At 43.7% G+C, this 23,772-nt stretch overlaps 2 protein-coding genes across 5 annotated transcripts in view; one reads left to right on the forward strand and one right to left on the reverse strand.

Moving 5' to 3' along the window:
- Positions 1-1,129: 1,129 nt before the first annotated feature.
- tbc1d24 (TBC1 domain family, member 24) lies at positions 1,130-14,927 on the reverse strand. Of its 3 annotated transcripts, XM_042305322.1 has the most exons (9): positions 14,820-14,904; positions 13,656-13,765; positions 11,296-12,409; positions 10,580-10,585; positions 9,958-10,116; positions 7,226-7,289; positions 6,776-6,871; positions 3,706-3,973; positions 1,130-3,428 (listed from the first exon to the last, which is right to left on the reverse strand). In XM_042305322.1, exons 3-9 carry the CDS (start codon positions 12,288-12,290, stop codon positions 3,265-3,267), a joined length of 1,752 nt encoding a protein of 583 aa, XP_042161256.1. In that variant the 5' UTR covers positions 12,291-12,409; positions 13,656-13,765; positions 14,820-14,904; the 3' UTR covers positions 1,130-3,264. The 3 variants fall into 3 exon arrangements, with proteins under 3 accessions (XP_042161256.1, XP_024242654.1, XP_024242657.1); XM_024386886.1 differs by lacking the exon at positions 13,656-13,765 and having other exon boundaries at positions 14,820-14,927; XM_024386889.2 differs by lacking the exons at positions 10,580-10,585; positions 13,656-13,765 and having other exon boundaries at positions 14,820-14,926.
- Positions 14,928-15,053: 126 nt separating this feature from the next.
- The window catches only part of LOC112223726 (alpha-1,6-mannosylglycoprotein 6-beta-N-acetylglucosaminyltransferase B), a 45,906-nt gene continuing 37,187 nt past the window's right edge, over positions 15,054-23,772 (forward strand). Inside the window, exons 1-3 of one of the 2 annotated variants that reach the window (XM_042305321.1) lie at positions 15,054-15,917; positions 17,864-17,915; positions 18,812-18,933. In XM_042305321.1, coding sequence (XP_042161255.1) covers positions 17,890-17,915; positions 18,812-18,933 — 148 coding nt within the window. In that variant the 5' untranslated portion in view covers positions 15,054-15,917; positions 17,864-17,889. Of the gene's footprint in view, positions 15,918-16,966; positions 17,397-17,863; positions 17,916-18,811; positions 18,934-23,772 lie in introns of those variants that run through there. The other variant, XM_024386885.2, reaches the window with a different exon arrangement.

Consider the following 23,772-nt stretch of genomic DNA (forward strand, 5'->3'; position numbering starts at 1 on the left):
CCAATCTGATTACATAGACCTACATGTGATCCACATTTCTAACATATATAAATGAAATATCCTACTTGCGACAATATAGCTAATGTACACTGAACAAAAATATAAACCCAACATGGAAGGTGTTGGTCCCATGTTTTACGAGCTGAAATAAAACATCCCAGAAATGTTCCATACGCACAAAAAGCTTAATTCTCTCAAATGTTGTGCATTTTGTCTTTGCCAAGATAATTCATCCACCTGACAGGTGTGGCAAATTTAAGAAGATGATTAAACAGCATGATCATTACACATGTACACCTTGTGCTGGGGACAATAAAAGGCCACTCTAAAATGTGTAGTTTTGTCACACAACACAATGCCACAGATGCCTCAAGTTTTGAAGGAGCGCGCAATTTGAATGCTGACTGCAGGCATGTCCAGAGCTGTTACCAGATAATTTAATGTTCATTTCTCTACCATAAGCCACCTCCAACGTTGTTTTAGAGAATTTGGCTGTATGTCCAACCGGCCTCACAACCACAGACCATGTGTATGGCGTTGTGTGGGCGAGTGGTTTGCTGATGTCAACATCCTATATCTTCCCTATATCCGTCACTCCCCTTGTTTCTTTCCTCAGGTGTTACCAACTCTGTTTTCACGTCAGTGTGTTTCATGTTCATGGTTTCTTTTATTTATTAAAACACTCACTCCCTGAACTTGCTTCCCGACTCGCAGCGCACTCGTTACAATCTAGATGTTACTGTAATGTTATAGCCTACAATTTGTCTGGTTTGTAATAATGTCAACAAACAAATTTGTTGATTGTCTATTAAGTGTGAATAAAATTGAATACATATTGTAGGCTACACTATTTTAGGGGCTTAATATGTCCGGGAAATCGGCTCTCAATGATCAAGTACCCCAGGGAATCAACACCAAGTGCATATTGTTTACCCAGTAACTTATGTGAACTGATGTACAGTACATGTAGTCTAATACTTTTCTGTACAGTGAGTGTTTTGTCTATATGTGATTGAATCAAATTCTGTTCTTTACATGCTTACTGACAAAAGCAACAAATGTTGAGAATGAAAGAAATACACTACAGCCTGTAGTGACGCTAACATGCAATCAATTACCATACATTAAGAAGCTTTGTGGACTCCATTTAATGACATCTGTTACAATTCCATGTTGCACAATCACAAATAATGAGGAAGGTACAAGGGCATGAAGTAATGACAAACAGAGCAAATCCCATATGCTGCAAAAATACTGATATGTTTTCATTCTAGTAGCCTATGCACTCACTACCAGGTAATATTTTGTGAAAAACCATCACAGAAATATAGAACAAGACTTGTGAAAGAGCATGGGGCTGGTATCTAATTTCCTTATCAGGATATTCATTCCTTGGAACATGTTGATCACGTTCAGCTTTGTGTAGAAGTGGAATTTCACTGGCATCAATTTCATCGGCATAAAAGAAGGCAAACAACATGTCTGCCATTGTCGTATACCTTCCTTTGACTCTATTCGACTTCCGCCTTACCACGCAAACTCGCCCAGTGTGTCTGGATCTGAGTACCTCCCTGACCCTTCACCGAATCCGAATACATTCGGGGCTGCCTGATTGGTCCAGAATCTGATGGGTTGAGCCAGAACACACTTGGGTAAAGCAGCGGTTTGAAAATTCACCCCTCGTCACCACAAACGACTTCAATGATGGCAGTCTCAGACTAAAGCGTGTCGCGAACCACAGAGAAGCGGCAGAATAGAGCGCGAGTCATCAAGCTAGGCTAATGGTTCGATTCTGGGACTGTGAAAGGCAACTGACACGTTTTTGTGACAGGGTTCAAGACTACTACCCTCCTTTCACCCCGAAGTCATGGAGAAAGAACAGTCGAATGGGTAGGGGCACATGCGTGCAAAGCTAGCAAAACAAACAAACAATGAAAGTGAAAAATAATGAACAATAAAACATGACAGACATATATTACTTGTTTCAGAGTGTATTACTTTCACATATTTGATACATCTGTATTTTTTTTTAAATCGATACTTCACTGGAGGACTTCAAACACAACAAAGATATTCAATGATATACAGTTGAGTCTCTGCCAAATAACTGACATTTTCTGCTCCTTTTTGGATGATAACGTTTCAGAGTTAAAGGAGAGGGACGGATAGAGAAAGACAGATGAATGTGGCATTACTCACACATAGTGTAACTACAGGTTGTGAACCTAAATGGGAGGGACGTGGATATGGTCTTTGTCGCACACTTTTACAGTATCAATAAAAAAAAACGCATTCAAAGAACGATATTCGCATACTTTAAAAGGGGTCTTTTTTCTAATTTACTGCTGTGTGCAGAAGCAAGAGTACATCTGGCGAGAATATGGTCTGCACAACAGCCAGACTGAAACTAGCCTGGTCCCAGATCTGTTTGTACCGTATAGCCAATTGTCATGTTTGCTACGACAATGAATAACCATAGGAGATGGTTCAGTAAGATGGCACAATGAGATCTGGGACCAGGCTACACTGAAACGTCAAGTTTACACAAGTATCCACCAACAGAACCACAGTTAATCTGATATAGAGTAATAACTCCCAGACATGTACAGTCAGAGGGAAAAGCACAACGGGGCTTGATGAAAGACAATGAAACCTGGCACGACTTAGGTCACGACTGCATTACTTGAACTCTGCTATTTTGATTGCAAAGACCCCACAATCCAACATTCTTCACCAAATACACACTTCACTTTGTGCAATTCATTTTCATAGACCCCAGTTCTCTGACAGCTGGGTAGACGGCATATGTTCTTAGACTTACAGGCCTACTAACTACGATTTTGGCAGTTGGTTAAGCGCCTAACCAGATTGCACAAATGAATGAGTGGATATAAAGTGAATATAGAAATGAAACAAGTTACTTGAGTGTGTAAAACCATGGCATTTGATAAAAATGCCAGACAAAGCCTTTTTAAAACAACAGAGCTGCTTTTCGTCATTATAATCCCCCGAATGAGTCAACAAAAAGAGTAATACAACAATTAAACATCTGTAAAAAAAAAAATATCACAAATAAAAGATACTTTCAGAATACGATACTTGTTTTACATTAATAATTACAAATATTTCACATTTATGTATAGAATTCAAAGGATAAATTAATTTACTGGATGGAAAGGGGTTTGTTCTGATATTGCAGGTACCTTCATCAGGCCTTTGGTGGGGTTTGTGTGTGTGTGTGTCTCTCTAGCTGTGTGTTTGTGTCTATCTATCTGAGGCCATGGCGTCCTGGAAGCCCCAAACCTCCAGCAGGGCCACCTGGAAGCTCTCGGTGGAGCAGAGCGGCGGGTTGTCGAAGGTGGTGCAGCGGGCTGTGCGCCCGTGGTTCAGTTCGCCGTCGATGTACAGCGCGTTGCCCTCTCCTCCCCCTGGCAGGAGACAGAACAGCAGGAGTTAAAACAGAAAAATGAGCTGAATCTAGGCGAGTGCACTGGATCTGAGAGATGAATAAAACATTTAAAAAGACGCTGAGGGAGAAGAGAGGCACAGGCAAGGGCCACAGGGATCCTCAGTTCCTAGATGTTAGTTTAAATGCAACATTGTCAGGTCGACATCAGTCATTGATGAGGACAATCTACTCACTCTGGACAGTCTGTTTGATTAAGAACAAGAGACGCTGGTTAAGAAGGACTGATTTCCACTCACCCACTATGATGGAGTCAACGTTGCCGGCCATGAACATGGAGGTGTTTCTGGAGTTGAGGTTGAAGTGTCGGGCCGAGAGGAAGGGTGACAGGCGGTTGGAGGGGTCAGCGGCCGGCCTCTCCACGGGGAGGCTGTTGTCATCAGAGCTCTGCCTGTCGGTGGGAGCCTCGTCCTCAGCAGGGTCCTCACTGCTCTGGGCCTTGATGGAGGAAGCCAGCTCCGGGTGGCGGATCACCACCCACTCATACCTCTCCATCTCCGGCTTCAGCTATATGGACAAACAGAGAGTAACAATCATTGATCACGTTTGAGTGTTTATTTTCATATATTTACACACACTTGAGGGGTTTACCTTGAATCATCCAGACACAAACTGGATACTGAGACTGTCATATTTGGTGTTTTTTTCTCTCCCCGTGCATGCCTAATAGATCTCGACCCCCATCTTACAGTGTGTTGTTCCGCGTTCCTGTCCCGTGTGGCTCAGTTTGTAGAACATGGCGCTTGCAACGCCAGGGTTGTTGGTTCGATTCCCACGGGGGACCAGTACGAAAAAGAAGAGAGTCTGCTAAATAACTAACATTTTTAATGTATGTGGTGTCAAGTAAGGATCAAGTGCTACTGTACCATTCGGCTCCAGTTACAGGAGTTTCCGATGAGCATGTGTACGTGTGTGTTTCTGCCTGTGCAGGGCGGTATTCACAGGCAGACGGTCAGAGCACATAGCTGTGCATCATCCTCACCACAACACTTTAATAATTAAACGGAAAAGGAGTTTGAAAGAAGGCCATTTCTAGATCCAGATACACTCAGCAAAACCTCTCTAAAAATGTACAAAACCTTTTGTTAAATTATCAGCTATACCACTCAAGAAGAAATACTGCGTTTTGGACGTGACATGCTTTTCTGTTCAGAGTGGGTGGAGGCCAGACTGGTGACAATGAGGCTTAGTATTGTGACAGTGGATGAAGAATCTATTTGTAAATGGCACCCCCTGGTGTCCACTCTGTCACAAATTGCTATCTCGGAGGCAAAATTATATATGGGACGCACCCAAAAGAATCCACATAACATTCTAATCCCCAACAAGGTTATTAAAGTTGTGATTTTCTATTAGTTTTTTAAATTTGAAATTAGTTTAGGATTTTCATTTGAAATTCAGTTTAGTTTCAATTAGTTTTCAGACTTGATTTACTAGATGTCATTCAAACATTTATATTCATATGATTTAATATTCCCTTTTAGTGTTTGGGACAGAAAGTAGCCTTATGCATTGGAGGCTAGGAGCCATTTATGTGTTGTAGGCCTATAGCGGCAGGTAGCCTAGTGGTTAGAGCATTGGGCCAGTAACTGAAAGGTTGCTGGATAGAATCCCCGAGCTGACAAGGTAAAAATCTGTCATTCTGCCCCTGAACGAGGTAGTTCACCCGCCGGTAGGCCGGCATTGTAAATAAGAATTTGCTCTTAACTGACTTGTCTAGTTAAATAAAGGTAAAAAATACTCAAGTACTATTTGAGATGATCCGGTCACACAAATGTCCTAGGTGGCAAACCCCAGACACCCTTCTTGATGGCAGAGAGAAAAATGAGCAGTTTTGAAGCTCATTTTCTGCCATTCTACACATTATGCCATTGAGCAAAGAGAAAATTAAATTTTAAAGCTTATGTCCTGCAATTCTACAAAATGTCCACGACTTGTGTGTTCATATGATACCAGGAGTCTACAAAGAAGCTGATCGTGGACTACAGGAAACGCAGGGCCGAGCACGCCCCCATTCACATCGATGGTGCTGTAGCAGAGACTGCCGTGTCCACATCACTAACGACATATCATGGTCCAAACACAGTCGCAAAGAGGACATGACAACACCACTTCCCCCTCAGAAGGCTGAAAAGATTTGGCATGGGCCCACATATCCTCATTAAGTTATACAGCTGCACCATTGAAAGCATCACCGCCTGGTATGGCAACTGCTCGGCATCCGACCGCAAGACGCTACAGAGGGTAGTGCGTACGGACCAGTACATCTACTGGGGCCAAGCTTCCACGGCGGTGTCAGAGGAAGGCCCTAAAAATGGTCAAATACTCCAGCCACTCAAGCCACAGACTTTTCTCTCTGCTCCTGCACGTCAAACAGTATCGGAGCTCCAAGTCTGGGACCATAAGGCTCCTGAACAGATTCTACCCCAAAGCCATAAAACTGCTGAACAGTTCATTAAATGGCTCCCTGGACTTTCTTCTTCTTTTATCAATCAATCACCTAACCAAATCTACACATTACCTAAATCGTCCCAACTACCTCGTACTGCCGTACACTCACTCCCCTATAGCCTTGTTATAGCCTGTATAGCCTTGTTATTGTTATTTTAGTGTGCTATTTTATTGCATTACCATTTTATCTATTTGTTCATTTTCTTACTTTTAACTGCATTGTTGGGAAAGGGCTTATGAGTAAGCATTTCACAAGTCTAAACTTGTTGTATTTGGTGCATGTGGCACAAATTTTTTCATTTGAGTCAAATCCTGACCGAATTCCAAATTTCTTGTCTTTATCCTGACATTCTTTGTGGGTGCTGTTCAGATGAATTTTGAGGTTGGTTGGGTTTTTCCATATTTAAAAAAACTAAAATAAATTCTCCTGAATTTTGTGATATCCAATTGGTAGTTACAGCTTTGTCCCATCGCTGCAACTCCAGTACGGACTCAGGAGAGGCAAAGGTCGAGAGCCATGCGTCCTCCGAAACACGACCCGCCAAGCCGCACTGCTCGTTTAACCCTGAAGCCAGCCTGGGACCGAACCAGGGTTTGTAGTAACACCCCTAGCACTGCGATGCAGTGCCTTCGACCGTTGCGTCCTTTCCAAAAATGTACTCAAAATCATCCCATACGGAGCTTTGCCTTTTGCGTCCGACCACTGCTGGTGTTGGGTTTGCTGCCGCCATTGTTCACGCTCAGTTTCCTAAATAGTTTTTCCAATTGTAGTTTTTGCTTTAGTGTGTTTTAGTTTGCTCCTCAACCTTGCTCCTCAAAAATAAATTGGATGAGAAAAATTAAGTAAACACAACTCACCCTAAAGACAAAACATTCTCCAGTCCCAAAGAAGCTGAGTTTGTTCCCGCCTCGCTTGCGCTCCTCCCAATCGGTTGAGAGAAAGGCTCCACATACCTGGACAGACAATACAGGGCATGGTGAGAGGGTGTATTACACTACAATCAAAGGGAGAAGTGGGATAGGAAATAGAAGGATGGGACAATGTCAAAAGGCGAAGAAGGACTACTTTTTTTATTTAGTCACTCAAATTTCGGAATTATAAAAAGTAGATACTGCATATGTATTCATAGATTACATTAAATGATAGGTCTTTACCATATCAATATGATTGAAAAACTTTCAGTGTCATAATAATGTGAGCTCGAGAGTTACTTTTCTATTGCCGTGGTTGTCATTATACTGTTACACAAGGGTGGTAATGCACACACAATGTATAAGTGTGTGTGTGTGTGTGTGTAAGGTCGTTACATCAGCTTCGCAGGTCCGGATGAGTAGCAGAGTGGGCTCATACCCTTCAACATGAGCGTAAAACCTGGGACAAAAGGAATGGACAACCTCTATTACACATCACTTAACACAATCTGGCCATGTATGCATGTGTGAAATGAACCAGAAGAAAAACACACACACATAAGCTTCCCTTTAACAATCATAATGCATCTTACATGTGAGAAGCAAAAAGGAAGGGGGCACTTTTAACTGACAACAACATCACATTTAGCCTACAGTGCGATACATGCCATGCGTTTTTTAACAAGGTCAGATTACATTCAGTCTTGGTTTTATGAACATACTGCAGTTTCTTTTTGGTCAATGATTTCTATGTAGCATAATTCAGAAAGTTAATCCATTCCTATTGAAAAAAACAAATGTGTGAATTTAAGTCAGAGATCAGCCTTTTTCACTAGCTGAATGAAAGTATGAATGTCTTTATGGCCCCTAGTGATATACTTTGGATAGCTCTGATACTCACCTGTGTCTCAGCTGATGAGCAGTAAACCAATACAGGTGGGTAAATATTAACTAAACCTACAGTATTGATCCCTGGGGAAAAAGTGTCAGGCTACGGTTTGCATTCTATAAACAAGATTCTGTTTCTGTGTGAGCTATGAATATGACCCTGAACTAAGTCTTCTGTTTGGCCTGAGGGTGATGGATTTAGTACCCGAGGCTGTACAAGGGCAAGGGAATATTGAACAAGGGCCATTGCTGATTCATCACTAAACAAACGTTATATTCTAGTTCTATTGCTGTTGAACAAAGACATAAATGGGTGACCTTACTGTCCAAGTCATTCCCTTACCCCTCCTTTAAAGAGGCAATCTGCAGTTCAAACAATAACAAAGTGACAGACCCGCCACTGTTTTGGTAAATAGTTGAGGGATGGGGCTGGAGAAATGTAACCGGTCTCAAATGAATAGACAGATGTAATGGCTGACCATCCATGATATCAAAATGTATAGATTTAAGCATTTTTTAGGATATGAAGTGTTTGTGTACAATTACATTTATAAACAATGGAGTAAAACAAGCTTATATTTTGGGGACTGGTAGGGTAAGAGTTGATTGAACTAAGCTCATGAGGCATTTCTAAGTTATATTCATATATATATATATATTATTATTATTATATACACACACACACACACTACCGTTCAAAAGTTTGAAAAACTTAGATATTTCCTTGTTTTTTGAAGAAAAGCACATTTTTTGTCTATTAAAAATAACATCAAATTGATCAGAAATACAGTGTAGAAATTGTTAATGTTGTAAATTACTATTATATCTGAAAACGGCAAATTTTGAATGGAATATCTACATAGGCCCACTATCAGCAACCATCACACCTGTGTTCCAATGGCACGTTGTATCAGTTAATCCAAGTTTATCATTTTAAAAAGGCTAATTGATCATTAGAAAATCCTTTTGCAATTATGTTAGCATAGCTGAAAACTGTTGTTGGATTAAAGCAGCAATAAAACTGGCCTTCTTTAGACTAGTTGAGTATCTGGAGCATCAATATTTGTAAGTTCGATTACAGGCTCAAAATGGCCAGAAACAAAGACCTTTCTTCTGAAACTCGTCAGTCTATTCTTGTTCTGAGAAATGAAGGCTATTCCATGCGAGAAATTGCCAAGAAACTGAAGATCTCATACAACACTGTGTACTACTCCCTTCACAGAACAGTGCAAACTGTCTCTAACTAGAATAGAAAGAAGAGTGGGAGGCTCCGGAGCACAACTAAGCAAGAGGACAAGTATATTAGAGTGTCTAGTTTGAGAAACAGACACCTCATAAGTCCTCAACTGGCTGCGTCAATAAATAGTACCCGCAAAACACCAGTCTCAACGTCAACAGTGAGAGGCGACTCTGGGATGCTGGCCTTCTAGGCAGAGTTTCAAAGAAAAAGCCATATCTTAGACTGGCCAATAAAAAGAAAAGATTAAGATGGGCAAAAGAACAGACACTGGACAGAGGAACTCTGCCTAGAAGGCCAGCATCCCGTTGTCGCCTCTTCACTGTTGACGTTGAGACTTGTGAGGCGTCTGTCAATTTGATGTTATTTTAACGGACAACATTTTTTGCTTTTCTTTCAAAAACAAGGACATTTCTAAGTGACCCCAACTTTTGAACGGTAGTGTGTAGATACACATTTAAAAGTAAAGAAATTGACGTACCAATCGCAAATTGCCCGTTTGTGGTAAAGTAGGCATGGTAGCCAAGACTGTGGCGAAATGTAGAGTAAGCTTTATGGTAAATTGGGCCCAGTGCAGGGTAAAGTGTACCATTGAGGATGAAAAAAGTGGGCAGAAATTGTAGAGCGCAGGGGTACCAACCTTATTTTCCCCCATGGGCCACATTCGGTCTCCACAGAGGTCCAAAGGACAGCACTGAAACTTGATTATAATTAGCCAAAAATAGCCTAGTAAATGGAATTGTCAATGCTCCCTGACTCTCTAGCTTTTGTTTCGGTGACTGTTAGCAATCTGGACAGAGTCTAGAGACTGTATAAAAATGTAGGTCCATTCTCATTTCCACCCACTTCTAATTTGGTTTTAGGTATTTCAATATAGACGGAGACCGTTTCCTCGCAGAAAACACATGCGGCCCACATCGGAATCGGTATGTTTGACACCCCTGGTCTAGTGGTTTGCCTAGGCTGCAGTGGGTGGCTAAAGTGAGACTGGTAAAGTGGGTACCGGTTGAGGCTGCAGCCGTGGGTGGACGTGGTGAAGAGAAGCTGCGGTTCGCACAGGGCGAAGCGCTCGGGGATCCACGACCAGATGTCCCTCATCTCCTTGGCGCTGACCACCTCCGAGGAGAAGGTGTCCGGGTTCAGAGCCAGCTGCACGTTGCGCCTGTAGCCATGGTAACCGGGCAGGAAGGAGATGACTACTTTGTCAGTAACACACAAACTCCTGATCGGTCAGTCAAAGTCTTTGTACAGCATGTAGGGCCATGAGGTTGTGGTAATGGAAGGTTAATAGAGTATTTTCTGAGCTTGCCTGGATATGTCATGGTTGTTGTTGTAGTTACTGTACAACTCCTGACCTCAAGGGTCACAGCGTGAGTCAGTCTGGGACTTTATTTAGGCCTATTCAATTGAGTGTTAACGAGAAGCAAAAACCAGCACACTGTTTCTTGGTTTTGCCTATGGTAGTGTGTTCTATGTCCAAATCGTGTTTTCCTGGTCACGTATAGTTAAAATTATAGTTTACAGAGAATGTAGACACGGTTTCTAATACAATTTATCACTAATGAGGGAGATCAGCTCAAGTATTAACAGGTGAAGAGAGAGAGCTGAGAGAGAGAAACACCTACCTCAGACTAACAGAGCCAAGTGCAAATGGGAGAATGGATGAGCAGTAGACACATGGACACAGGAGTCAAGGTGAAAACAGAAGACGACGGTGGATGGAAAATGGACAGCAAAAAAAAGGGGGGAAAACTATGAACAGAATGGTGAGAAAAGAGCCACACAGACAGCCACAACAGGAAAAAGTGTGAGTGAACTAAAAACAGAAAATGAGTTAACTATCCAAATACTTTTAGCGGCAGGTGTCCAAATGATTTTAGCGGCAGGTCGTACCGGCTTTATAAAGCCAGGAACGACAGACACTTTTCACTGGGGGTTTTGCCTAGATGGGATGCCGAAAATGTTACTTTTTGTAGCAGGATAGGACAACATACGGTTAGGAGAATTAGGTTAAGGTTAGGAAAATGGTTAGAGTTAGCTAAAATGCATAATGTCACATCCCTTCTAAACAAGACCCTTACTGGTGGCTAAAGTTGTCATGCACATTTTATAAATGGTTTTTCTGAGTGCATGCCTCTCATTTGTAGCATACCATTCTGAATTGTTTCATGGCTTTTGAACTTAAAAATAAAATAAAACTTTTCTCCCCAATGTCGTGGTAGTTACAGTCTTGTCTCATCGCTGCAACTCCCGTACGGACTCGGGAGAGGCGAAGGTCGAGAGCCGTGCGTCCTCCGAAACACGACCCCGCCAAGCCGCACTGTCTCTAGCCCTCACTCACCTCTTCTGTTTGACGGTGATACCCTTCTGCTGCAGCGACTTCTCATTGGCGAGCTGCAGGAGGGTAATCTCTTTGCGACTGAACAGGCGGATGGAGAAGGCCTTCTCCAGCAGCTTGTCCGGGGTGATGCTGGAGCCGATGGCTTTGACAAAGGCCTGGATCTCCGCCTTGACCTCTGCAGAGTCCTGTTTCTGGCCCTCTGATGGCTGAGCTCCAGCTCCAGCCCCGGCTTTCTGTTTGCGATAGAACTTGAGCAGGGCCAGGGCCACGCGATACAACACCTTGTATCCTTCCACCAGGAAGACGTCTAGTACCCGGGCCACGTGGCTGAAGGGCAGGTCGCCCAGCACCCAGCGCTGCCAGCCCGAGTACACTTCCACCACGTCCTGCGCTGTGGCCACGATCAACTTGTGGGCGGCCGGGCAGTACTTGTTGGCCAGGTCGCCGAAGGTCATGCAGCTGGATTCGTAGGCCAGGAAGGTCTGGTCCACCAAGCGTCGGCCTGGCTCGTTGCATGCCAGCAGACGGCTGATGTTCTCGAAGCACTGCGCCTCGTCGGCACTGAAGTGCAGCAGGAGGGCAGTTATGGCGGGCAGCGCCGGGCAGTGCGAGATGTCCGGGAACTGGCCAGCCAGACAGGAGATGACCCGGTGGACGGTGGTCACTGCGTCTGCTTTGAGGCAGTAGTGCGGAACAGCGCTGCCGTCCACAAAGTCCGGCAGTGGGATGACGGACGAGGCTTTTTTACCTGTGCTGTCCCCCATGAGGTCACGATAGACCTCAGCATCGGGGGTGACGGTGCGACAGGGGATGGCCTTGATGAGTTGCTGGTAAACCTGGGCACGAAGCTTGTGGTTCTTGGCCCAGTGGCCCTGCCTGGCCAGCTTCTTGAGCTCCAATGGGTCCTTGACATCCAGTTTGGAGGGGCCACTGCTGTTGGCCAGGTCCCCCATCTGGGTCCAGTCCACAAAGCAGCCGTAGTCCTCCTCAGCCATGGCTGCAGTATCTTCTGGACTGCGGCTGAGGGGTCTTGAGTATAACTTAGCCTAACTAGCCTTCTGTCCTCTTCACAACAAATAAGTCCAGGGTGTCTCTCAACCACCCATGATGTTTACTACAGAGAGGGGAAAAGAATGAGAACATTGTTACAAACATATGGATTTGCTTGACAGGCTATTTGGAACTTAATGCAGGGGGAGGGCAGGACAAAGGAAAGGGAATCTTGTATAAGCTAGCCTGTATGTGAGCGATTGCAGAATAAGACCTTTGATGTAGGCTAAAAATATGCAACCTACACTGGCTATATAGGTTAAGGTTGCCCTGACCGGCTGAGACTGGTTTTGACTAGGTACTATACAGCTACGACCAGAAGTTACTTTTTCATAGCAGGCTAGGAGAATTAATGTAGCAGGTTAAGATAAGGTTAGAAATAGGGTTAGGTAAAATGCTCTCCTGCTGCAAAAACTGACTTCTGGTCATAGATGTACTACATCTAGTCACAACCATCTAGTCTAAACAGCCATGTCTCAGGGCAAAGGTTGAGTGAGCAATTAAGGGCAAATGATGGTAAATATGTCTATAGTTTTAAGCAGCAAAGAAAAATTATGTTGCATGACAGAAACTGAATTATTGAACTAAACAACACTATAGTATGGGATCATCTTGGGTCACTGACTTCAAGCCAGAGAGAGGGCTGCAATCCCAGGTACAGAGATGGAGCTGAGTGATTCCCCCAGCTAAAACTAAATGACTTTAGTTAGCTGGCTATAGATTAACTATATTGAAGAACTGCATTATTATGCTAAATTAACTGTCTGTGTGTAGGATCAGCCAGCAAGGGACACTGATGATAACAGCTAATGTGATCAAGACAGCTAGCTATACTGAACAAAAATATTTAATTTAACTACGTAAGTCAGTTAAGAACAAATGTTTATTTACAATGACAACCTACCCCGGCCAAACCCTCCCCTAACACGGACGACGCTGGGCCAACTGTGCTCCGCCCTATGGGACTCGATCACGACCAGAAGTGATACAGCCCGGGATCGAACCAGGGTCTGTAGTGACACCTCTAGCACTGAGATGCAGTGCCTTACACCGCTGCGTCTCTTGGGAGCAACAATTTCAAAGATTTGACTGATTTACATTTTATTGAAGGAAATCAGTCAATTTAAAGAAATTCATTAGGCCCTAATCTATGGATTCCACATGACTGGGAATACAGATATGCATATGTTGGTCACAGATACTTTAAAAGAAATGGCCTCAGGATCTAGGCACGGTATTTCTGTGCATTCAAATTGCCATAGATAAAATGCAATTATGTTCGTTGTTTCGTAGCTTATGCCTGCCCATACCATAACCCCACCGGCATCATGGGACAGTCCGTTCACAATGTTGACATCAGCAAACTGCTTGCCCACTGGACGCCATACACGTGGTCTGCAGTTGAGGCCTGTTGGACCTACTGCAAAATTCTCAAAAAAACAAAAAACGTTGGAGGCAGTTTATAGTAGAGAAATTTACATTAAATGATCTGGCAAAAACTCTGGTGGACACGCCTGCAGTCAGCATGCCAATTGCACCCTCCCTCAATATTTGAGACATCTGTGGCATTGTGTTGTGTGACAAAACTGCACATTTTAAAGTGTCCTTTTATTGTCCCCAGCACAAGGTGCATCTTTTTAATGATCATGCTGTTTAATCAGTTTCTTGATATGCCACACCTGTCAGGTGGCTGGATTATCTTGGCAAATGAGAAATGTTCATTAACAGGGGATGTAAACAAATGTGCAAAAAAAATGTAGAGAAAGAAGCTTTTTGTGCGTATGAAAAAGGTATATGATTTTATTTCACCTCATGAAACCAACACTTTACGTGTATATTTTTGTTCAGCGTAGTTAGCCAACACTGACTGAGATAATTCAATTGACAGGCGACAAGGTGCCGACACCACAACTCTGCATAGCTATTATGGGGCTGGGTAAGAAATGCATTCATATTGCTGGAATAAAACGGACTAAATTTAGTTGGTCAGCTAGCTAGAACCCCCGAACGCCGTGAAAACTGATAGTTAGTGGTAACCCTGGCAAAGGTGACAGGTAGCGCTAGCTAGAAATGCGGACAGAGCGCACGCTAACAAAGCGGTTTCCTTCCATTCACGTTAGCAATTGACATTGGTCCATTGTCTGATCAGCGTTATCACCAGGTCAATGCATAGCATAACATTAGCTAGAATAGCTAGCTAGTTATCACGTCAAAATAGTTTGCGACGACCATAAAGCATTTTCTTCAGATGCAGAGCGATAGTCAGCCAGCTAGCACCTAGCTAACTAGCGACAAGATAGCGAGACAAATTCTCTTCCTCACTGTCAACATTGGTTGTTGTTGAACTTGCATTGCGAGCGGGCTAACTAATATTATCACGATGCATAAGGGCAAGAGGACTGTGCATGTGTTAATAACTGCTGAAGAAACGACAAGACATGAAAAATACCTGTCAAGATATGAAATTACCCTACCTGGTTTGGTCAGATGTCTTGAGATGTTGGAGCTGCAGTCATATTTGTCAGTTTCGGACATGCGCAGTATCCCTACTCCTCTAACCGCTACTAGCAGGAGCCATATGGCGGAGTGTAGAATGCAATTCATATCGGATTTGTTATGCCATTTTTTTGTCTTTACGCTTTGTTCGATATATGAAATTGCACTGGCATCTGCTTTAAATGATGGGGAAAACCGTATAGCTATATACAAGTCCAGAAATCATTCAAACAAATAATGTAGCAGGGTGAAACAAACATTAGCCTACTATTAAAATCTAATGACCAAACATTAGAGTGCAAAGAACTTGAGAAGATTTTGAAAAACAAGATGCGCCACTGCTGTTTTAGGCAACATCTGAGTTACTGTGAGTGAGCCAGTTGGGAGTGGTGGAATAGAGGCAATATCATCTGATTCATCAAACTTTGTTTACAGGCCTGGATGTCTGTCAAAGTAGTTACGGGCACTGGAAAAAGGACTGGAAGGCACCCAGGCAATTTTAACAAAATCCTGCTTTGTCCTCCTACTCAAAAGCACATGCCAAAAACAACGCCCAGCACATGACAGTTATTACAGATAACTCAATTAGGCCATCATTGCCACTCCAATATGGTTCTGGCCTTGTGTTTTTGCTTTGTATTCTCTCATTATGTTGTTCATTTCTTCATTTGGTGTTCTTGCAACAACAACAAGCCAATGTGTGTGATGGCCGTAGGCCTATGTGTGTGATGAAACCTGAAAAAACAAATTGCCAAATGTCTACGCCATGTCCACTCCATCATGTGTTTTTCTGAGAAGACCTTAGACATGCTGTATATTGTGAATGATAACCCACTCATGACTCACAATGATGACATAGAATAAATACACTGTCCACAACAGTACTCCCTCTCTACTCTTTGTATAATTCTGTTGTGTTTATACCTGTCTTTTCAGGTCTACCCTGTCCTGTCTGTCTCAAAGCCAGCTTTTCTATGACCATGGAGTTGGTTAATGGAGCCTTTGTTACATGCCAGCTGCTGGCATCGGTCCGACAGACATGACTGTAGGAGTGGACAGTATTCATATCATGTGAGGTACACTAATCCATAGGACGCTGACTATCGCGCTAGGGCTACAGCACATTGAGTGCTGTATTCAGCGCCAGGCCAGCCCAACATTTTATAGCACGCTTTAACCTCAGAGCTATTTGATTGGACAGAGAATACCACTGTTTGGTGAGAGATTGAGGTGGGGAGAGAGAGACAGACAGATGGATCTAAAGCCAGTAAGCCTTGAGGTCCAAGCTTATGAGGGGTTTATGCTCATCAAATCCTTCCGCTCCGACACACTGTGACATCACACCTATGGAAGGCAGGCGCGCACGTACACACGCACACAAACATGGACACGTGCACACACACACACACCTTGCAGTGTTTGAAGAAAGGTGTGACGTCAAGTGCTGATGTCAAGGTCGGACGTACTTAAGTGAGATGTTTGTTTGCCAAGTTGAACTTAAAGACATTCAATGTTAATTGCATTACCAGTTTCGGTGGAATTGTCACAATGACCATATTATACCTATAATAAAGACCCTTTGACATTAAAGTGACATTGACATTTCACATTGATAAATTTGTCCTCCGATCAGAGGAGGGTGGTAATAGGACATTAGTTTAATTTCCTTATTTCATTACACTACAAACTTTAAACATGTGGATACCAACTGAAAGGGATATAATCTTTAGTCTTCTCCATCTAATGGTAGTTGAGTTTCCCCTACAAAAATAACCTAAAGAAGGGTCATTACCAACCTACAACAGGAAATAGGCCTATCAAAACTGGGACTATGCTGCCCTCTTCAGGCTGCATGAAGGACTGCACATACTATATCTGTCCAACTACTAATTGTCTCCTGCAGTCTAAACTCCTCTCCTTTGGTATTTCTAAGGCCAGATGTCCTTCAAATGTCTTATGTGTGCGACCTGAAGTGGTGTGTGTGAGTAAACTGGAATAATAGAGAGAAGTATTATTGATATGCAAGCCTATCATGAGGCACAACGTTGTGTTTTTATTATTTAATTGCTTTTGTCAATGAAATTAGTTCATTTATGTGTTAAATCTCATAATATGCCCTCTAAGACATTCCAATAGGCTGGAGTAGCAAGTAGAGTCCCCAGTTCAGTTGTGTTTCCACTCACAAATAGGGCTTTTTATTCTGGGCGGTAGGGCTGAAAGAGGCTGTGTCACCCAATAGCGTGAGTTCTATTGTATCTGTGAAAGGCCCCAGCAGCACCATGGGTATTGTGTTCTCAAGAGGGGAATCAGGTTTCCTTGACAACCGCAGGATGCGTACCCAGAGGCCTATAGGGACAGAGAAAAGGAGGCCAGAGGAGGAGGGAAAGAGACAAAAAACAAATGAGACTTTCCAGCCCCGCGTTTTCTCCAGCTTTTTTTTATCAGGTCTTTTTTTGAAAGAGGGAGCGATGGAGGAGGTTGCCGCCCGGTCGTGACGGAGCCTTAGAGTGTTTGTGTGGTCTGTGTGTGTGTTTGTGTGTGTCCGCGCTGAATCGGTAAGTACGCCTGGCTGTTCCAATGTCTTTATAACTCTGGCTTATAGACCACACAGAGTAACAAAACAAAGGGACTGAAGGATGGAGAGAGAGGGACTGGAGTATTGGCACAGTTTGTGACATGTATCAGTGTATCATTAACTTTCAATAGGAAACACAAAGGCACACGTTGAGCCACTTTTACGCCTCGTCAAAACTATGACTGAATATGGAAGGGGATTAATATATTCCCATCAGTGTAAATGGAAACTATGATGTGATGTGGTGTTTTGGACTGAATGGTGATCTTGTACACAAAGGAAACCATTTTTACCCCATCTGCCTTATCTTCACTTTTGAGAACAGTGGGAAAAACAGAAAAAAAAGATTAGAGGCAGCATCTCTTTGCGTTTCTTTTTCCAAGTTATTGCACTATTGACTGATAATTACACTTATTTATTCTAATGTATGATTTTCTGTTTTGACAGTCAGGCCCACATCTGGACTCTGGATCATGCGTTTTACACTGCGACCCCGGAGGTAAGGGCTCATCCCAAAAGCCTAACAATTGATTAAGACTAGATCTACTGTGTAGGAATACGGTTCAGATCTCTGGATATCGGCATGTGTATATTGCATGTTTGTCATGCCAGTTACATCGCACTTATCAGGAGTTGACTGAACGTACGGTAAATGGACTATAATGTAGACTTGACTGATTGTTGGACCCACAAACAATGGGCTTACTAAGTGTTGAACTACGTGGTATCATCTTGGAACTCTTATTTTGGAGTTTTTTCTTTGTCGCTGGTAGCCCTATAGTGGATGTTGTTTTCGCAAATACCCGGGCCAGTTGCTGAGATCTCTTTGACAGATTTCTCTATATGGAGAGCTTTACTAATACAATTGAATTCAATTGAATTGAACCGGCTTGAGTGCTGAGTTTGGCTGTGTGTTTGGCTTGGCCCGAGGGCGTTTCACTTCTGGAACACACTCTTCGTAGCCGATTTGCTCCGACGAAAAGCCCAGTCCTCTTCTGCCCCAGTAAAAACCCAAACCCCAAAGGAGTCGCTTGCTCAAGTCGCTCTCACGCCATGACAGCACGTCACTCTCCAGCTGTTTGTTATGACTAAGAGAACCGCTCTTATTTGAAGCCTGTCCATGGAACAAGTTAATTCCCTCTTCTTCTCAATGTGCTCAGTGCAGGACAAACTGAGACTACACGGAGATCACCACAACAAATTACATGACTTTAGGGCAAACTTGGTACCCCTCTACGTGGCACTACATGATACACAATATGATACCACGTGTCGAAGCTAAATATAAGTTCATTGCAATTACATTACTAGTAGAGCTAGTTAGTTTAGTGTAGTGATGATTTCTGCTAAGCCCAACGCTAACCCATGTCCGTCTGTCCTCCTGTCTGTCTCCAGTGGCTGCTTGGTGCTGTGTCTTTCTGTTTCTCTGCTCACCCTGCTGCTGCAGAGCCTCTGGGTGCCTCCAGAGATGACCAGAGAGGAGCCGGCAGGTGCAGGGAGGTCCCCTGAGGAACAGGGTAAGTGTCCTAAGCATAGAAATATAATCTACATTCATTATACTGTATTTCTATGGATCTACTCTTCGAGGAATAGATTAGATAGTGAAATGCTTTACATGACTGAGATATTTTCTAGTGTGGACTCCTCTCTCTCTCCCCTACTCTCTCTCTTTGCCACTCCTTCCTGTAGTCCTATGGTTGGTGAGGAGTGATGCTATGGTTGGTGAGGAGTGATGCTATGGTTGGTGAGGAGTGATGCAGTAATTGTCAGCTGAGTAAACAGGCAGTGGGTGGATAGGGGGTGACATCACCATCATAGGGTTCCTTCCTGTATGTGTAATTGGGTAGATAGCCAATCCCAAAGGGGTCTCTGTTTAACCCCTATCCTCAGAACCCCCAGACCCTACATCTACAACCTCCCTGTGGGTCCATAACCAGTGTATACACACACACACACCGGTAACCCCACACCACCGACACCCTAGCCCAAAATATTACAGTACTATTTTATTGTCTGATTTCCACGTTTGCTCAATACTAGCTATTCAGTGCCAGGCCAGCCCAACATTTTATAGACCACTCTACGTTTGTGCAAATGCTAATGTCTCAATCAGGAAGTCCTTGATCGGCCCTCCCAAATAGCCCCTTAAAGCCCAACTGACAGGCCTCTTAAACACACATTTACTTTTTACTACGCCCCTGGTTGACTTGTTTTTCTGGCCGTCTGCTGCAGTCTGGCTGGTTAGGTTGCTGTACGCTTATTATGTATACCATGGGGTTCATCAAACAAGGAAAAGGACTACTGCTTTAGGTCAGCCAGAGGCATTGAGTGGAAGTGGAACAAACAACATTATGTGATGTTTGTTTTACTATATGTTTGGCTAGCGACCGTTATAGTGGGCGGTCTATGTCTACACTCTTAAAAACAAGGTGCTATCTAGAACCTAAAAGGGTTCCTCGGCTGTCCCCATAGGAGAACCTTTTGAAGAACCAAATCAAATTTAATTGGTCACGTACACATGGCTAGCAGATGTTAATACAAGTGTAACAAAATGCTTGTGCTTCTAGTTCCGACTGTGCAGTAATATCTAACAAGTAATCTAACAATTTCACAACAACTACCTTATACACACAAGTGTAAAGGAATGAATAAGAATATGTACATATAAATATATGGATGAGCGATGGCCGAATGGCATAGGCAAGATGCAGTAGATGGTATAGTGTACAGTATATACATATGAGATGAGTAATGTAGGGTATGTAATTATTCTATAAAGTGGCATTGTTTAAAGTGACTAGTGATACATTTATTACATCCAATTTTTAATTATTAAAGTGGCTAGAGATTTGAGTCAGTATGTTGGCAGCAGCTACTCAATGTTAGTGATGGCTGTTTAACAGTCTGATGGCCTTGAGATAGATGCTGTTTTTCAGTTTCTCGGTCCCAGCTTTGATGCACCTGTACTGACCTCGCCTTCTGGATGATAGCGGAGTGAGCAGGCAGTGGCTTGGGTGGTTGTTTTCCTTGATGATCTTTTTGGCCTTCCTGTGACATCGGGTGGTGTAGGTGTCCTGGAGGGCAGGTAGTTTGCCCCCAGTGATGCGTTGTGCAGACCTCACTACCCTCTGGAGAGCCTTACGGTTGTGGGTGGAGCAGTTGCTGTACCAGGCGGTGATACAGCCTGACCGGATACTCTCGATTGTGCATCTGTAAAAGTTTGTGAGTGTTTTTGGTGACAAGACACATTTCTTCAGTCTCCTGAGGTTGAAGAGGCGCTGTTGCGCCTTGTTCGCCACGCTGTCTGTGTGGGTGGACCATTTCAGTTTGTCCGTGATATGTACACCAAGGAATTTAAAACGTTCCACCTTCTCCACTACTGTCCCATCGATGTGGATAGGGAGGTGCTCCCTCTGCTGTTTCCTGAAGTCCACGATCATCTGTTTTGTTGACGTTGAGTGTGAGTTTTTTTTTCCTGACACCACACTCCGAGGGCCCTCACCTCCTCCCTGTGGGCCGTCTTGTCGTTGTTGGTAATCAAGCTTACCACTGTAGTGTCGTCTACAAACTTGATGATTGTGTTTTAGGCGTGCATGGCCACGCAGTCGTGGGTGAACAGGGAGTACAGGAGAGGGCTGAGAATGCACCCTTGTGGGGCCCCAGTGTTGAGGATCAGCCGGGTGGAGATGTTGTTTCCTACCCTCAACACCTGGGGGCGGCCCGTTAGAAAGTCCAGGACCCAGTTTCACAGGGCGGGGTCGAGACCCAGGGTCTCGAGCTTGATGACGAGTTTGGAGGGTACTATGGTGTTAAATGCTGAGCTGGAATCGTCTGTGCCGGCAGCCGGCAGCCAGCAGCCTTGCGAGGGTTAACACGTTTAAATGTTTTACTCACGTTGGCTGCGGTGAAGGAGAGCCCGCAGGTTTTGGTAGCGGGCCGTGGCATTGTATTGTCGTCAAAGCGAGCAAAGAAGTTGTTTATTTTGTCTGGGAGCAAGACATCAGTGTCTGCGACGGGGCTGGTTTTCTGAACCCTTTTTGGATCCAGGTATAACTCTTTTGGCTTCCATGTAGAACCCTTTCCACAGAGGGTTCTACACTGAACAAAAATATACAACATGCAAAAATGAATATAAGAAAATCCTCAATTGAAATATATTAATTAGACCTTAATATAGGGATTTCACATGACTGGAAATACAGATATGTTTCTGTTGGTCACAGATACCTTAAAAAATAAAGGTAGGGGTGTGGATCAGAAAACCAGTCATTATTTAGTGTGACCGCCCTTTGCCTCGTGCAGCGCAACACATCTCCTTTGCATAGAGTTGATCAGGCTGTTGATTGTGGCCTGTGGAATGTTGTCCCACTCCTCTTCAATGGTTGTGTGAAGGTGCTGGATATTGGCGGGAACTAGAACGCGCTGTCGTACACGTCGATCCAGAGCATCCAAAACATGCTCAATGCGTGACATGTCTGGTGAATATGCAGGCCATGGAAGAACTGGGACATTTTCAGCTTCCAGGAATTGTGTACAGATCCTTGCGACATGGGGCCATGCATTATCATGCGGAAACATGAGGTGATGGCGGTGGATGAATGGCAGGACAATGAGCCTCAGGACCTTGTCACTGTATCTCTGTGCATTCAATTTGCCATCGATAAAATGCAATTGTGTTGGTTGCCCGTAGCTTATGCCTACCCATACCATAACCCCAGCGCCACCATGGGGCACTTTGTCCACAACTTTGACATCAGCAAACCGCTCGCCAACATAATGCCATACACGCTGTCTGCCATCTGTCTGGTACAGTTGAAACCGGGATTCATCTGTGAAGAGCACACTTCTCCAGCGTGCCAGTGGCCATTGAAGATTAGCATTTTCCGACTGAAGTCGTTTAAGATGCCGAACTGCAGTCTGGTCAAGACCCTGGTGAGGACAACAAGCACGCAGATGAGCTTCCCTGGGACGGTTTCTGACAGTTCGTGCAGAAATTCTTTGGTTGTGTAAACCCACAGTTTCATCAGCTGTCTGGGTGGCTGGTCTTAGACGATCCCGCAGGTGAAGAAGCCGGATGTGGAGGTCCTGGGCTGGTGTGGTTACATGTGGTCTGCGGTTGTGAGGCCGGTAGGACGCACTGCCAAATTCCCTAAAACGACGTTGGAGGCAGCTTATAGTAGAGAAATTAACATTCAAATCTCTGGTAACAGCTCTGGTGGACATTCCTGCAGTCAGCATGCCAATTGCACACTCCCTCAGAACTTGAGATACCTGTGGCATTGTGTTGTGTGACAAAACTGCACATTTTAGAGTGGCCTTTATTGTCCCCATCACAAGATGCACCTGTGTAATGATCATGGTGTCAGCTTATTGATATGCCACACCTGTCAGGTAGATTATCTTGGCAAAGGAGAAATGCTCACTAACAGGGATGTCAACAAAGTTACGCACAAAATTTGAGAGAAATAAGCTATTTTGTGCGTATGGAACATTTCTGGGATCTTTTATTTCAGCTCATGAAACATGGGACCACACTTTACATGTTGCCTTTATACCTGGAACAAAAAAGGGTTCTAACCTGGGACCAAAAATTGTTATCCTATGGGGATAGCTTAAGAACACTTTTGGAACATGTAGGCGTGTAGCCTGAAAACAAAAAAATGCTTGTAAAAGGACGTAGTTATGGTAGATTCAGTATAATATATCATGGGTGTTCTTTCTAAATCGCCTCTTTTTATTGTGTCATAGTAAGTACTTTCTCTCACAGTAAACTCTTTTTACCTTCTGTTGGGAGCATAGGTCATCCACATTTTGGGGGGGATCCAGCAGAGAATTCAAATGGCCTAGTTTCATACAAGGCATCAATATTGAGACCACTCATGTTGCAATGTGTTTTGGCATACACTAGAGCATAGTGTACAAAGAGCACTACACATGATGATGGGCAATGTCTTACAGTAAAAGTTGCATCTCTGACTGATATGAAATGGCAGTGTTAGGGCGAGAATGTTGAAATCAACCTGACCTCAATATGACTTTAGAACTGAGGTTGATGTCATCAAGTTGAGTCAAGGGCCAGCGTTACCCGTTATGGCGTCTGTGTAAACATTCACTTATGTCTAGGAGAATGTCTATGTGTGTGGGTGTGTGTGCCCATGTGTGTGTGTATGCTCGGGTGTCGTTCCTGCATGTGTGTGTGTGTGTGTGTGGGGGGTTCTGAAACCACAAAGCCACGTGAGAATAGCGTAATTATGTGAAGAGCTCCAGTTACCACTCCAACAATATTTTCATGCCAGGAATTATGACTCTTTGCCATCTGTCCTAAAATAGGCATATTGAACATTTCAGTCTCACTG

The sequence above is a fragment of the Oncorhynchus tshawytscha genome, linkage group LG24 (genome assembly GCF_018296145.1).
Source record: "Oncorhynchus tshawytscha isolate Ot180627B linkage group LG24, Otsh_v2.0, whole genome shotgun sequence".
NCBI lineage: Eukaryota > Metazoa > Chordata > Actinopteri > Salmoniformes > Salmonidae > Oncorhynchus > Oncorhynchus tshawytscha.